Source organism: Mangifera indica, chromosome 5, assembly GCF_011075055.1.
Source record: "Mangifera indica cultivar Alphonso chromosome 5, CATAS_Mindica_2.1, whole genome shotgun sequence".
NCBI classification, from domain to species: Eukaryota; Viridiplantae; Streptophyta; class Magnoliopsida; order Sapindales; family Anacardiaceae; genus Mangifera; species Mangifera indica.
This window is the reverse complement of record NC_058141.1, coordinates 1753419-1768284: the sequence shown is the minus strand read 5'-3', so window position 1 is coordinate 1768284 and position 14866 is coordinate 1753419. Positions and strand designations below refer to the sequence as shown.

Sequence of the window (14866 nt, the reverse complement as noted above, 5' to 3'; positions counted from 1 at the left end):
GCATGATATTGGCTGTGAAACAATATATAATAATCAGAGTGGTGTTCCATTTTGGGATATTGAATTTATTCCTTTTTCTTTTTCCTGGAAACCCAAAAATCATCTGGAAGATGGGCATGATTTTGGCTGTAAAACAATATATAATAATCACAGTGGTGCTCCATTTTGGAATATTGAATTTATTCCTTTTTTCTCCTGGAAACCCTGAAAAAAGATTCATCTGGAAACCCTAAAATTATCTGGAAGATGGGCATGCTATTAGTAGTTGCTGCAAAACAACATATAATAATCAGAGTGGTGTTCCATGCGGTTTTTCCATTTTGGAATATTGAGTTCATTCCTGTTTTTCTTGGAACCCTAACAAAATTTCATTTTTTCATAAAACCCTGAAAATTTTCGGTTTTTTTCTAGGCTCAAACTTGACCTGTTTCCCTCAATTCAGCTCGAGCTTTTTTTGACTTGAAGTGAGTCAAACTTGAACCGAGTTTGCTTTGACATAGTAACTGAGCCAAAATTAACTAAAATAATATAATGATGTCGTTTTAGTTTATTAGAATTGAACTTTTTTAGATTAACAAGCTTGACAAACTGAATACTTATCAAATTCGAGCTCAACAAAACAAAATCCTTAGCTCGAGCATGTCTAAGCCGAACTCATTTTGAGCTAAGTTGGCAATCGAGTTTGAGCTAACTCGACTCGAATCCACCTTTAATTATGAAACACCACACACAAATTTTAGTTTCTAGATGTTTTTCAAATATTTCTATCAATTAATTTTTGTCCAAATTTTTTTGGCTCGGACCGGGTATTGCCCAACAAAAGGGTCAATATAAGTCTTAATTAGTTTGACTAGACTAGCTCTTATATTAATAAATTATTTAAATAAACATTAGAATAATATTCAATTATTCTTGTTAGATGGACTTGTTTTGAATCTTATATAACCAAATAAATTGTGACAGTGTGGTATAGTGCAAGCCAAACATTACAAAATTTTGTAAAACAAGATGCTGCTATTAGTATGATAGTCTGATCATTAGGTTCAGGTCAAATCAATTTGACTGACTGATTCAACTCAGATTTTAAAAACAATGTTTATGTCTAGATACATGGCCAAAAATGCAAGAGGTGGGCAATTTTAGAAATTGGGCTGGCTGTATGCTAATTCTCAACATATTTCGACACCCATATTTGTTAGAATGCGCTCAAATTTGTGTTTTATTTACGGGCAAATGACTATTCCCACCCAAGGTTTGGTGAAAAAGATAAAAACATACTCGTGATAGTTCAAAAACCTAAATGCTTACCTAAGGTTTAATCTATTTCTATACACTCAAAATTTTTTTGTTAAGTTTCAAGGTAAAATTATCATTTTACCATTAATATTAAAATAAATAAAATTATATCTCACTATCCGCCTTTTTGGTTTGGAAAACTAACAATTTTTCCTTATGATTAAGTTTTGAAAAATTCACTTTTCTCCCTAGAGTTTGATATCCTAAAATTCAGCCACATCCTCCAACGAACGATGCTTTTCTCTTCGGTGTTTTTCTCCCGATGGCTTTCTCTCTTGATAGCATTTCTCTCTCAAAGGACAAGACTTTCGTCTAGATGATAAAAGATGACACTTCGTTGTCCAAATCTGGATGACGAACGCTATCTCTAGGTTTGCGGTGAAGTTGTTGTTCGTCGTCTCTAGGAGAAGAGAAAGACAATGATGGAGATGGTAGTTGGGTTTAGGTTGGAAACCGGCAGTCGTCGATGACCAGAGAGGTGAAAAAAAAAACCTAGGAATTTGAGGAAGGGCGAGGGAATGCCACTTTTCAAAGTTGATGCCTAGGGTGAAGTGTCAATTTTCAAAACTTGACAGAGAAAATGAGGAAAAAATTTTATATTTTTTAATAATATTATTAAAATGATATATTTTACCCTTATATTTAATGACAAATTTAACGAAAGTTTAGGAATGAGTTAGTGTTTGAGTTTTTGAACTCTCGCAGATATGTCTTCGTCTTTTCACCAAACCTTAGGTAGGAAATTGTCCTTTGGCCCTTATTTAATTGGGGTTGTTTGGATACTTTGAGCAATTCCTTCTTTTTTGACTTTGAGTATGTGTGGATTCTAACCTATACTAGTCGGACTTGAATTTATGTTTGGTTTGAACAAAATAAATTTGAGCTGCAACTTCAACTTAATAGCTTAGTTTAAATTTGGGGCTTGTTGATATCACTGCACCAGAGCTATTTTTCTCTGATAATTCTTCTTTCTTCAATAACTTTTATTTTTTTCGTAAACAACTCTTCTTCTTCTTTGGTATAACAAAATAAAGCACGTCCATTAAAAAATATGTTCAGTCAGAAATACTCTTTATTGGATTCTTTTCGCTTGGTATCAACTTAATCTCCCTTTTTCCGATAATAAGTTAGCTTGAAATGTCGCATTGGATTAAGGAAAAAGAAAGTAACCAATATTAGTAGAAGCTACATTTATAAGGTCTAAGCTCAGGTTCAAAAAAATTGTTAAGGCCAACTCAGAGTTTTATAACTCGGGTAGGACCGGTTAGTCTGACCGGAAATAAGTGATCAATCACCATATGACCCGATTAACCCGGGTTTATTTACTTAATATGAGGAGACTAGAATCAGGGTATATAGAATATTAATTCTGATCAGTCCTTTTTGATGATGATAATAGTTAGTTTAATTTTATTCAATTATTTAAGAAGTAAAAATTCTCGCTTCTTGCAGTATTAATTGTAGAAGACGGGAATCAGACCTTGGTTTTGAACCTGTGACCGGGCACAAACGCTGCTAAGCTAAAATAATTTATTGTTTAATGTTATTAAATGAATATATTTGGTAAAAGGCCAAAAAACCTTGTTTCTATCCAAGTATAGTGAAATTCTAAAATCCCATGTTTTAACTTTCAAAAATCCAAACATCTACTCATAAATAAATTTCTATTAAAAATCTCAATTAGAGTTAGGAGTAAAACCGTTATTTACTAAAAATTTTAAAAAATTAAAGTTTTATCATATTTTTCTTTTCAGGTTTAAAAACTTACAATTTTCCCCTAACTCAAAGTTTGAAAAATGACAATTTTTCTCCTAGGGTTTTTTCCACTTCTCTCCAATGATGATTCATTGTCTCTAACTATCGGTTGTCCTCTCTCCTGCCTTATCTCTCCCTTCTCTCTCTGACCGTCTTCGACTGAGATGAAGACGAAATTATCTTTGTCTTAAACGAAGATGAATGGTTTTTGTCTAACGCGAAGATGCGCTGTCTTTCTCTTGGTTGAAGAAGACCGGAGGGGAAAGGGAGAGAGGTTGGGAGGGAGAGATAAGGTGGGAGGGAGGACGATCATCGGCCAGAGATGGCAAATTGTCGCTGGAGAGAAAAGGAAAAAACCCTAAGGGGAAATTGTCACTTTTTAAATTTTGGGTTGGGGGGAAATTGTGAGATTTTTAAACTTGGGAAGGAAAATGTGATAAAACTTTAATTTTTAAATTTTTTTAGTAAATGATGGTTTTACGCCTAATATTAACTGAAATTTTTAACATAAATTTGTTTATGGGTGAGTGTTTGAGTTTTTAAAAATTAAAAAATGAACCTTTGAGATTTCACTATATCTTAGATGAGAACAAGTCTTTTGGCCTCGATAAAATCATAATAAACTTTTAATTATATCACGTTAACATCGTTAGTCTGCTTGACTAGTCAGATTGAACCACCCTTAGGTCAAGCTCAGGTTTGGTTCTAGAAACACTGGGCGAAAGTGGTGAAAAAACAAAAGGGATTAAACTGATAATTTTCTATATTTAGAAGCTTCTTGCTAAAAAGAAACAATAGGCTCAGCTGCAAAGTCGTTGGATCACAAAGCCAATAGTAAATATTGACTTTCTATCTTGATAAATTATGATGTTCCTGAAATATTTGAAGCAAATTCAGCGAGGGACAATTTTCATTTACAACAAAAGCTTCCTCAGGTTCGCTTTTTTCATACGATTTTATTAAGTCTTCTATGATTCTGTATGAATTTTTGCATGCAATACTTGTGTATGTGCTCGTATTTGTTAACGTTTCCATTGGCAGTTTTTCCGAGAAAATATTTTGGTTCTTGAATCACCTGCAGCTGAAAAATGTCTCGTTCAATTGAAAGTATGCTGGGCCTTCTGAAAATCCGTGTGAAGAGAGGCATTGATCTTGTTGTGAGCGACACATTTAGCAGCGATCCTTATGTTGTTGTTACCCAGGGAAAACAGGCATGTTTCTTTCATCTTTACGTTACAAATATAATTCAGTTTGATCTACAGGATCTTGCACAGGTTAAAAACATATTGAATTCAAAATTTGTAGGGTAATTAGAATACCTGATTTTGCCATATCAGTGAATTCGTTGAGTTCATGAAATTATATGTATTGAAGTGATCACCCTTCATTTCTTGAAACCTTTTTGAATAATAATTTTAAATGGATAAAATTGTGTGTTAGAGATTCTAAGAGGCCACCTTACCAACACACATAAGTTATTGAACCCACCAAATGTCTGATAAACCTCGTTTACACAGTAACTTAAATTGTTATTGAATCTCATTGGAGGTTTATCTACCTAGATCATAACAAGTGTATTGAGTTTATCTTTTTTTATCAATAGTATATCTATAAACAATCATTGAACTATTTAATTATAGTTAGCGCATATCAGAAAATTTCCTAAAGAAAATCATTGGCTTGAAAATATTATTCACTATGCTCCCTTTTCTACATGGATGTTGTTGCAGAAATTGAAGACCAAAGTGGTGAGCAATAACTGCAATCCTGTATGGAACGAGGACTTGACTCTTCCCATTAGAGATCCTAGTATTCCAGTTCAGTTGGTAAGAAAAATCATATCTCAGAAATGGGTTCGATTTTATCTTTTTCTTCTACAATCTTTACGTGTAAAAATTTATTTGCAGACTGTATATGACAAAGACACGTTCAGTGTGGACGACGAAATGGGATATGCAAATATAGATATTAAGCCATACATGGATTGCATAAAAATGGGGCTGGAAAATCTTCCCAATGGCTGTACAATTAAGAAGCTTCAGCCTACCAAGGAGAACTGCCTCCTCGAGGAGAGCGGCATCATATGGAACAACGGCAAAATAACTCAAGACATGGCCCTCAAATTGCAAAATGTAGCCAGTGGCGTCGTCGAAATCCGCCTTGAGTGGCTCGATGTATGAGGGTTTGAGTGAGATGCATGCATGCCTCAAAATTAACTTTGTCAAAATGAATGTTTCATTTTTGAAATAGTTCGTAGTATTTGCTTATATATTATCCTAAATGAATCGAAGTCAGTTTTGTTGTAATGAGAACTACCAAGAGAGTATCTTTGTTTTGTTTAAGTTATGAATAGAAGAAAAATGGATCTAAGTTAATATTGGTGATTGAACAGATGATTTTTAAGGGTCGATTCGATTTGATTTGAGCCAAGCTTAGAGATGGCTCAAATTTGATTTGAATCCATCAAATTTGAACTAGGTCAAACTGATACATTGAGTCACATTGTTGGTAAGTGAATAGTATTATCAGAGGAACTATAGACGTCATTGTCATCAAATGGATACATGAGCCAATTTCACACGAGCTAACCAACTGGAGCTTCAATTCTAGATCGGCTGTGTTTATAATCTCATAATTTTGATAGTTCAATATGTTGCTAAGGCAAAAGAATTTTCCTTTTCGGTCTATATGAACTCATAATTTACTCTAGTGTACTAAAATGGTGAGGTATTGTAAAAGCCTGCAATGAAAATACTGAAGGGCATGGACACGTTGATGAAGCAAATTCTACTATAGACACGAGAAAAATTCTAACATTTTGCAAGATAAGAAAAAAGAAAAAAGAAAAAAGAAGAAATAGTTTATATATTCAAGATAATTATGTATTTACAAAATATCATCTCATTTCTTCCTACTTCATCATATTTGGTGTTTGATATGGTTATGAACAAGGGTGGATACAAATTGACCTAAATCCGAACACTCTTTGATTTGAGTTTGACTCAAATAAAAAATAAGACAACCTGAGTTCAATTTGAGTTTGTCGAATCAAAGTTAAGGATAGTTTGAGTTCAGCTCGGTCTTTAAATTTGGCGCCTGATTCATTAACATGACTTGAATTTGTAGCTCTAATTTACGACTCATTAACAAAACGATATTGTTTTTCTTAATAATAGTAAAACGACTTTATTTTGACAATTGCTTAACATACTTTGAATTGAATTGAGAGCTAAACTTGAATCGAATCAAGTTATCTATTAAGCTTGTGAGTCTGATAAAATCAAATTTCCTCTAATTTGAGCTCAATTAAATTTAAAAAACAAGCAAACCCTCTCAACATAAATTAAGTCGAGTTAACTTTAACTCATATTGAATTTAACCCTAGTTCTAAAGGATGAAAGGGATATTGTGAATAATGTCTTACTCTTGACTTGAGGGTAGAATTGACTTAATTGTCTTTTGTCATCAAAAGGGCATAATGGTCATTTTTGGGCATAAATTTTTTCTAGACTTTGGTATATAAACCAAAGTGTCGGTGGACTCTATTCATTCTGCATACTCTGTTAGGTTTGGTTCTATAGAGAAAATCCTCTAGTTTTCTTCGATTTAATGTGTAATTTGTCAAGTTTGTATGATGTACATTAAGTGATGCTTGATTTCAAAACAGTATATCGTCTATGTATTTAGATTGAAGGTGATCGGTGTTGTAAGTTATATTTTTCATTCTTATAGTGGATTTAACTAGAGGTTTTCTCCAAGGATTGGAAAACCAGATCAGACTGGTGGGTCAAACCAGACAGACTGTGAACTAGCCCTTTAGATATTCTTGTTATAAATAAAACTGTTTTTCACACAAATTTGGATTGGGCCATAGTCAAAACTGTGGTTTTGTTTGGTTCCTAGTCCAATCCGATTCAGAATCCATTTGGTTTTTTAAATTTAAATATAAATTGAAAAAAATATTTACAAAAACCTAACTCCTCTAGCCTTTTCATGCGTGTCGTCGCTGCTGTGACCTATACTGAACTCACCAGCTGACGACGGTTGTCGACGATGTTTGATGATGTGTGACACCAATTGCTCAAACTTAGAATTGACAGGGGTAGCGATGTTCGAGGGATAGATGATGGTTAATAGAAACAACAAACGCAAGAACTTACATGTGAAACGATGACAAACGACGTTGTAGGACATAAAGACATTGATAAGGAAAGCGAATCCATCTCTGTGAAAGAAAATGATGACAAAAATGAGGCTGGTGATGGAGGTGGGAGAGAAGAGACGGAACCAGAAGGTTTATTAAAAGAATTGAATATCCTTGAATCGAAGATCCTTGTTTTGGAAGAATTTTTATGGCTCACATGACATTAAGATTTTATTTTATCGAGTATAATAGTATTTATTTGATAAAATAAATTAATATAAGATTTTCGATACCGAAATTCTATCAGCTAATACAAAGATGCGACTTTTTATGATAAAAAGATATGATTCTTCCTAATGAAAAGAGGTGATTCTTTATGATAAAAAGAAGAAACTCTTTGCTAATGAAAATATGTGACTTTTGATGAAAAGTCACCATTAATTCTATAAATAGGAGTTGGTCCTCTCTTTACCCCTAACACACACATAGTTTTCATAACATTTACATTACAACACACTAATAGTAACAACTTATATATAGAAAAACATTAAGTTGTTTTTATCCATTATTAAGTTAAGGGGTTAAGTGAGAGAAATCAACATCCTCTATATTTATTCATGAATTCTTTTTATGATTGATACGTTATAAAATATGATGAAATCAAGGTATGTTTTTCTATCTTTATTTAATGTGAAAAATATGAAGTTTAAGATTCTTGGGTATGATAATTGTTTCTTTATAAACATAAGAATAACTTTCATTATGGGATAATTAGCTTACATTATGGGCACAACTAATTGTTTTTCTTTATGCATATAATAATGACTTATATTAGGAGTATAATAGTTTAATATTTAATTGTTTTTTCTTAATGTAATTATAATTTACATTATTGATAATTTAAAATTATGAATGTAATTATGATTTATATGATTATAGTTTGATGTTTAATTGTTTCCGCTTTAAAATAATTATTAATAACTTACATGTTTTCCATGGGAGTATGAGTTTGGTTGTTTCACCAGAGCTCATTTTAGAAAGACGGATGGGAGATATTATGGTGTGTAAATTGAAAGGAAGGGATGAAAATAGTGGAGTGGTGAGTTGTTGAAAAAAGGTAGTAATAAACTGGACAAACTGCAAATCTTTGACTCTTTTTATCCCATGTGATGATGATTCTTTCTTAAAAGGGAAAAATTCATCCTCACTTTTCTCTTGAACTTTTTTTTCATGAAGTTGAATTACCATAACACTCTTTAATTGTTATAGAGTATAATATATATATTTTTTCATAATAGAGCAAAAGACGATATTTGCTAATGTTGCTAATTTTGCGTAACTGAAAATCCGGTTGAACCGGCCAGTTAAAATGGTTTGATCGGTTCGACCAGAACCAACCCTTAAAATGGTTCATGATCTGATTCGGTTCTTAAAACCTTGGTTTTCTCTACATTGGATGTAGGGTTTTGATTTTGGGACTCTAACCAAGTAAATATCCTTGTTATTTTGATTTCATGTTTCTTTATTGGGAAATTATATTAAATGGCCAAATTACCTATCCATTAAGTAAAAATGCCCAATTTCCCTATTCATAAGCAAAAATGCCCAATTTTCCTATTCCTAGGCAAAAATGCCCTAAACTTTTTTTAAAATACCAAAATTACCCTTCACCACATCTATCTAAACTTTATCTCTCTCTCACTCTTATTACACACACTTCTTATCTCACTCAAACACTCATTCTTATTCTCATTTATACTTAATATCAATTAGTACAGGTTCGTTCGAATGGAAGAAGTTCGTATTTCTAAATTCGAATCGAAAAAAGGCTATTCGTGAAAAAAAGGTATTTATACGAATCTTAACCTAAAAACTTAATTTTAATTGTTAAATCTAGTTTATACGTCATGTAAAGGGGTTACTTCAATATTAGATAATAATATAGGGGTTAAATACAATGTTAGAGAACTATGGGGGGTATTTTGATATTATACAATATAAAAAAAGATTTAAATAACATGTTAAGAATAGATAGGTATATTTTGATATAAGACAACATACAAGGGTGTTAAATGAAGTGTTAGATAATTATGGGCGTCAAATGAAATGTTATAAAAATATGAGGGGCATTTTGATAGTAAACATTGTAAGAGCATTATAAATGAAATTTTAGGAATAGATAGATGTATTTTGATATGAGACAACATACAAGGGTGGTAAATGCAATGTGAGGTAATTATAGGGATAAAATGAAATATTAAAAAAATATAAGGGGTATTTTGAAATTATATAATACATGAAAGATTTAAATAATAGGTTAAGAATAAATAGATGTTTTTTGATACAAGAGAACATAAAATGATGTTAAATGAAATGTTAGATAATTATAGGGGGTTAAATGAAATGTTTAGAAAAACATGGGTGTATTTTGATATTTCACAATATATGAAGGATTTAAAAACATGTTAAGAATGAATAGATATATTTTGATAATAGGAAACATACGAGGATATTAAATAAAATATAGATAAGTATGGGGGGGCTAAAAAAATGTTAAAAAATATAGGAGGTATTTTGATATTAAACATTGTAAGAAAGCTTTAAATGAAATGTTAAGAATAGATAGATATATTTTGATACAAGGTAACAGAAAAGGTTGTTAAACAAATTGTTAGATAATTATAGGGGGTTAAATGAAATATTAGAAAAATATAGGGGGTATTTTGATATTACACATTGTATGAACATTTTTAATGAAATATTAAGAATAGATAGATACATTTTGATACAAGATATTATACAAGGGTGTTAAATAAAATATTAGATAATTATAAGGGTTAAATGAGATATTAAAAAAATATAAGGGGTATTTTGACATTAAACATTGTAAAAACGTTTTAAATAGAATGTTAAGAACAAATAGATGCATTTTGATACAAGATAACATACGAGGGTGTTACATAAATTGTTAAATAATTATAGGGGGTTAAATAAAATATTAGAAAAATATGAGGGGTTTTTTTATATTAATAATTGTAAGACTATTTTACATAGTTATTACATATTTTTTGTTATAAATGAATAATTATTTCTAAAAACTTGTCATTGTAGGATTAATAATTAAAATGGATGGTTATGCATCGGTTCGTTACCAAGGAGAATAGATTCAAGGTAGCGACAATACAATGAAATATGTTGGAGGATCTAAACAATTGATTAAAATTCCTTATAGAACAACATTTGAGAGATTTATTGAGCTTTTGAAGGAGTTTTGCGGTATTGATCCAATGAAAAACTACCTTCAACTATCAATGAAGCCAAGAAAAATTGAGCTCGATTGCCTGTACAGATCCAAAATGATGAAGATGTCAAGGTTCTTATTGATATGTCTCAGTACTTATAGGAATGTATTCATGTTTTTGTTACATGTACCCTAATTGAAGGACAAGAGGAAGAAGATGAAGATGAAGAAGAAATTAGTGGGGTGAAAAAAGAATATGATTCGAAAAACTTGATTGATTTCGGTAATGACCTATTGTACATTGCAAACTTATGGGCTCATGGAGAAAAAGATAGGGTTCCCGACTCGAATGACTTTGATGGAAATGATATGCTCGATATTCCTTCTGAAAAGGTAAAGCCTGAGTATATGGCACCAGTTACTGAAGGTATGGATAGTTTACAGCTTGAAGATCCTATTTCAGGTGGTGAAAATTATTCTGGGCCATTTTTTGACAATATCCCCACCGATTCATTTAGGTGGCTTCTTGATTTTCTTCCACAACCATCAACATCATCAGGTGGTATCGGATCGATCCGAGAGGAGAATGATCTAAAGGTTGGTGATATTTTCCATAATAAAGTACAATTGAAAGATGTTGTGAAGTAATTTACCTTACTTAAAGGATTTCAATTCATGGTCAAGAAGTTTGACAGGGCGCGATGGGAAATTAAGTGCAAGGCTGAAAATTGTGAGTAGTATATACATGCAAACAAGTCCAAAGTCTGTGAAGTGTTTCAAATTAACTATATGAATCCTACCTACACATGTTTAGTTGATCAAATCATGCCACATCACTGACAAGCTGGGGCCCGAGCTTTAGGTCAATTAATGAGGTCAAAGTTTGTGTTGATTAATCAAATTTATCGGCCTAAGGAAATAATTATGGACATCGTCGACTGGTATAAAATTGACATTTCATATTCACAAGCGTGACGGGCAAGAAATTGGGCTATAAATTCATTAAGGGGCTCACTGGAGGAATCATTTATGCTATTACCGGATTATTGCTATAATCTACAGCGTACTAATCTAGGCACCGTTACTACTATTGAAACGGATAATGACCATCGATTTAAGAATTTTTTCATGGCATTAGGATGTTCCGTTCGTGCATTCAGAGAATATCTCTAACTTGTTATTTGTATCGACGTTGTTTTCCTTAAAGGTCGATATCTAGGACATTTATTCATTGCGGTGACTCTTGACGGTAATAACCAGATATATCCTATTGGTTTCGGTGTCGGTAAAAAAGAAGATCACGACACGTGGTGTTGGTTTTTAAGGAGGATTAAAGAATGCATCTATGACCTCTCTGAGCTGGCGATAATCTTAGATCGACATCATGCTATATACTCTGCAATGGTTGAAGTCTTTCCAGATGTCCACCATGGATGTTGTTGTCATCATCCTTTGTGTAACATACGGGTAAAGTATAAACGAGACTCAAAGGTAAAATGTTTAAACAAGTATTAAAATTTTGAAATGTTTATCTTTTCCATACATTTTTATTATAAAGTTCTCATATTTTTTACCACCTTACAGGTTACGGGTACATATTGGAAAACCGTAAAATCATACACTAAACCAGAATTTGAGGCGATGATGCGATCTCTTGATTCGATGAACCCTTAAGCTAGAGCTTATCTACGTGAGGTCGGATTTGAGCGTTGAAGTGGAGCACACTTTTTGGGACATCGATACAACATCATGACAACTAATATTGCAAAATCATTTAACGCCCTTGTCAGACATGCACGGGGTCTGCCTATCACAATGCTCATCGAGTTCATTCGTGGTACCATGTAGGAATGGTTTTACGAGAGGAGAAACCATGCAAGTAAGTATCCAATCGTTAATAATTAAAAGTTTTTGATCATATACTTTTTCCCCTTAGTTTTGGTAATTAACAAATGTATTTTTAATATTTTTTAAAATTACAGATGAATGCCCTAACTTTGTCACCCCTTGGATGAAGAAGAAGATTAGCAGTCGTCTGTCAAAGTCTGCACACTTAGAGGTTCAGCCAATTATACCTACTCGATATTGGTTGTTGGTTTTGATGGATACATGGGTATTGTGGACTTCGGTGAAATGTCTTGTAAGTGTATAAAATTTTAGCTTTCACGTATTCTGTGCAAGCATGCCATTGTTGTTACACGACATATGAGGCTCACAAATGTCAATGCATGGGTTCATCTATTCAACCGCACTGAATTCTACCGTGCAATACATCAAGAACTTGTTAATCATCTTGGAAACTAATCAGAATGGTTGCACTCACCAAAAAAAATAGTTATTCTGCCCTCCGTCCTCGATAGTCATCATCCTGGTTGCCCTTCCAACAGAAATTGACGTCCTTTGCAAGGAGAAAATGTTACACCAAGGATTTCCAGTCGTTGTCATGAACCAGAACATGTACAAACCCAATGTAAAAGCCCAACACCAGTCCCAAGCTCCACCCCATAGCATTCATCCAGAAAAGGCAAAGGGTTGAGATCTTGACAAGCTTATATTTAGTTTTGTTGGTTATATGATTCATTATTGTTTCAAATGTGTAATTGTATTCACATGTGATGTAATAACTTTAGTATGAATAATTTCTTCATTTCATATTTGTTAGAATGAACTGTTTGAGTATTTCTTTATTTCATCTCATGTTTGATAGTAATATCACTCAAATCACATATAATTATTTATGTGACAAGATTATTTTAAAAATGAAATCAAATAAATATCCATATATAATGATAGATAAAGTACATCGTATATATATGCACATACAATAAATATATACATAAGAACATATGAAGAATGATAAATAAACAATGAGCTAATTAAATATACACCCGTGATCTACTTGATACAGTGGAAATACAACTACGATGCTAAACGTTGACGCATAGAGGTAGACGACTCTCGGGGAAAATATGAATGTTTGATCCTATGTCCGGATGAGCGAGAAATATATGATGAAATAGCAGATCGTTGGTTAAATGAAAGCCCTATCACCAAAGCAAACTCAAACGGGCTAAATCTTATGTCAACTCTGCTAACCCTAAACCATAACTCGTCTCTGATGGAGGGCCGATGTAGCTATCGTAAAAGAAATGCATGAACCAATATCTTGAAAAATTTGGTTTTCAGTAGACAAAGGAGATGCCCGAAACATGTCCTCTCAAACAGTTAGAGTGGCTTCGGGGTCAAGTGTAGATGCAATCCTGGATAATGTGGTGTGCTGTGCACGACATATAACCTCTGCCCGAAAGTGTCTGGACTCATCGGGGATCGCAGCTCGCCTTCAACATGTTTTCTTGTACAAGAAATATCCTGTAAAAATTTTAAAAATTCGTAAGATATTCATAAAAAACAAATATGTAAACAAAAGTAGTAATGAAAAAAACATAGAAAGATGAAAAATAGAAAAAAATCAAAAAAGAAATGACAAAATTTAAAAAATAAGATTTCATTATCTTAAAATGGTGAAAATAAAAAAAGGGAACTGAAATTCGAATTCTATACGTTGAAATAGCCTAGAATGTCAACAATTGAAAAATCATTCAAAAATCTGAAAAAATACAAGTCCATATATTCTAAAACTGTAAAAATAAAAAAAACATAACTGAAATTCGAATTCTATATGTTGAAATTCCCTAGAATGTCAATAATGGAAAGATCATTTGGAAATCCTCAAAATATGAGTCGATATATCCTAAAATAGTGAAATTTGAAAAAATGAAACTGAAATTCGAATTCTAAACGTTAAATACCCTAGAAGGTCAATAATTGAAAAATTATTCAAAAATCTGAAAAATACAAGTCGATATATCCTGAAAGGGTACAAATTGAAAAAACAAAACTAAAATTCGAATTCTAAACGTTGAAATACCCTAAAATGTCAATAATCGAAAAATCGTTCGAAAATTTAGAAAATACGAGTCGATATATCCTAAAACGGTGAAATTTGAAAAAACGAAAATGAAATTCGAATTCTATACGTTGAAATACCTTAGAATATTAACAATAAAAAAATCAGTCGAAAATCTGAAAATACGAGTCGATATATCCTAAAAAGGCAAAAATCGAAAAAATGAAACTGAAATTTGAATTCTATATTTTGAAATACCCTAAAATGTCAATAATCAAAAAATTGTTCGAAAATCTTCAAAATACGAGTCGATATATCCTAAAATGGTGAAAATTGAAAAAACGAAACTAAAATTCGAATTCTAAATATTGAAATATCCTAGAATGTCAAGAATGGTAAAATCGTTCGAAAATCTGTAAAATACGAGTCGATATATCATAAAACAGCGAAATTCAAAAAAACGAAACTGAAATTCGAATTCTATACTTTGAAATGCCATAAAATGTGAACAATCAAAAAATCG

General features: G+C 32.1%; 1 protein-coding gene across 2 annotated transcripts; it reads left to right on the top strand.

The window, feature by feature from the left end:
* The first annotated feature begins 3935 nt into the window (after positions 1 to 3935).
* Positions 3936 to 5440, top strand: LOC123217677 (protein C2-DOMAIN ABA-RELATED 7-like). Of its 2 annotated transcripts, none has more exons than XM_044638774.1 (4): positions 3936 to 3986; positions 4093 to 4262; positions 4782 to 4877; positions 4959 to 5440. In XM_044638774.1, the coding sequence occupies exons 2-4, from the start codon at positions 4140 to 4142 to the stop codon at positions 5229 to 5231; spliced, it is 492 nt and encodes a 163-aa protein (XP_044494709.1). In that variant the 5' UTR covers positions 3936 to 3986; positions 4093 to 4139; the 3' UTR covers positions 5232 to 5440. The 2 variants fall into 2 exon arrangements, with proteins under 2 accessions (XP_044494709.1, XP_044494710.1); XM_044638775.1 differs by having other exon boundaries at positions 3939 to 3986; positions 4133 to 4262.
* The last annotated feature ends 9426 nt before the right edge of the window (positions 5441 to 14866 follow it).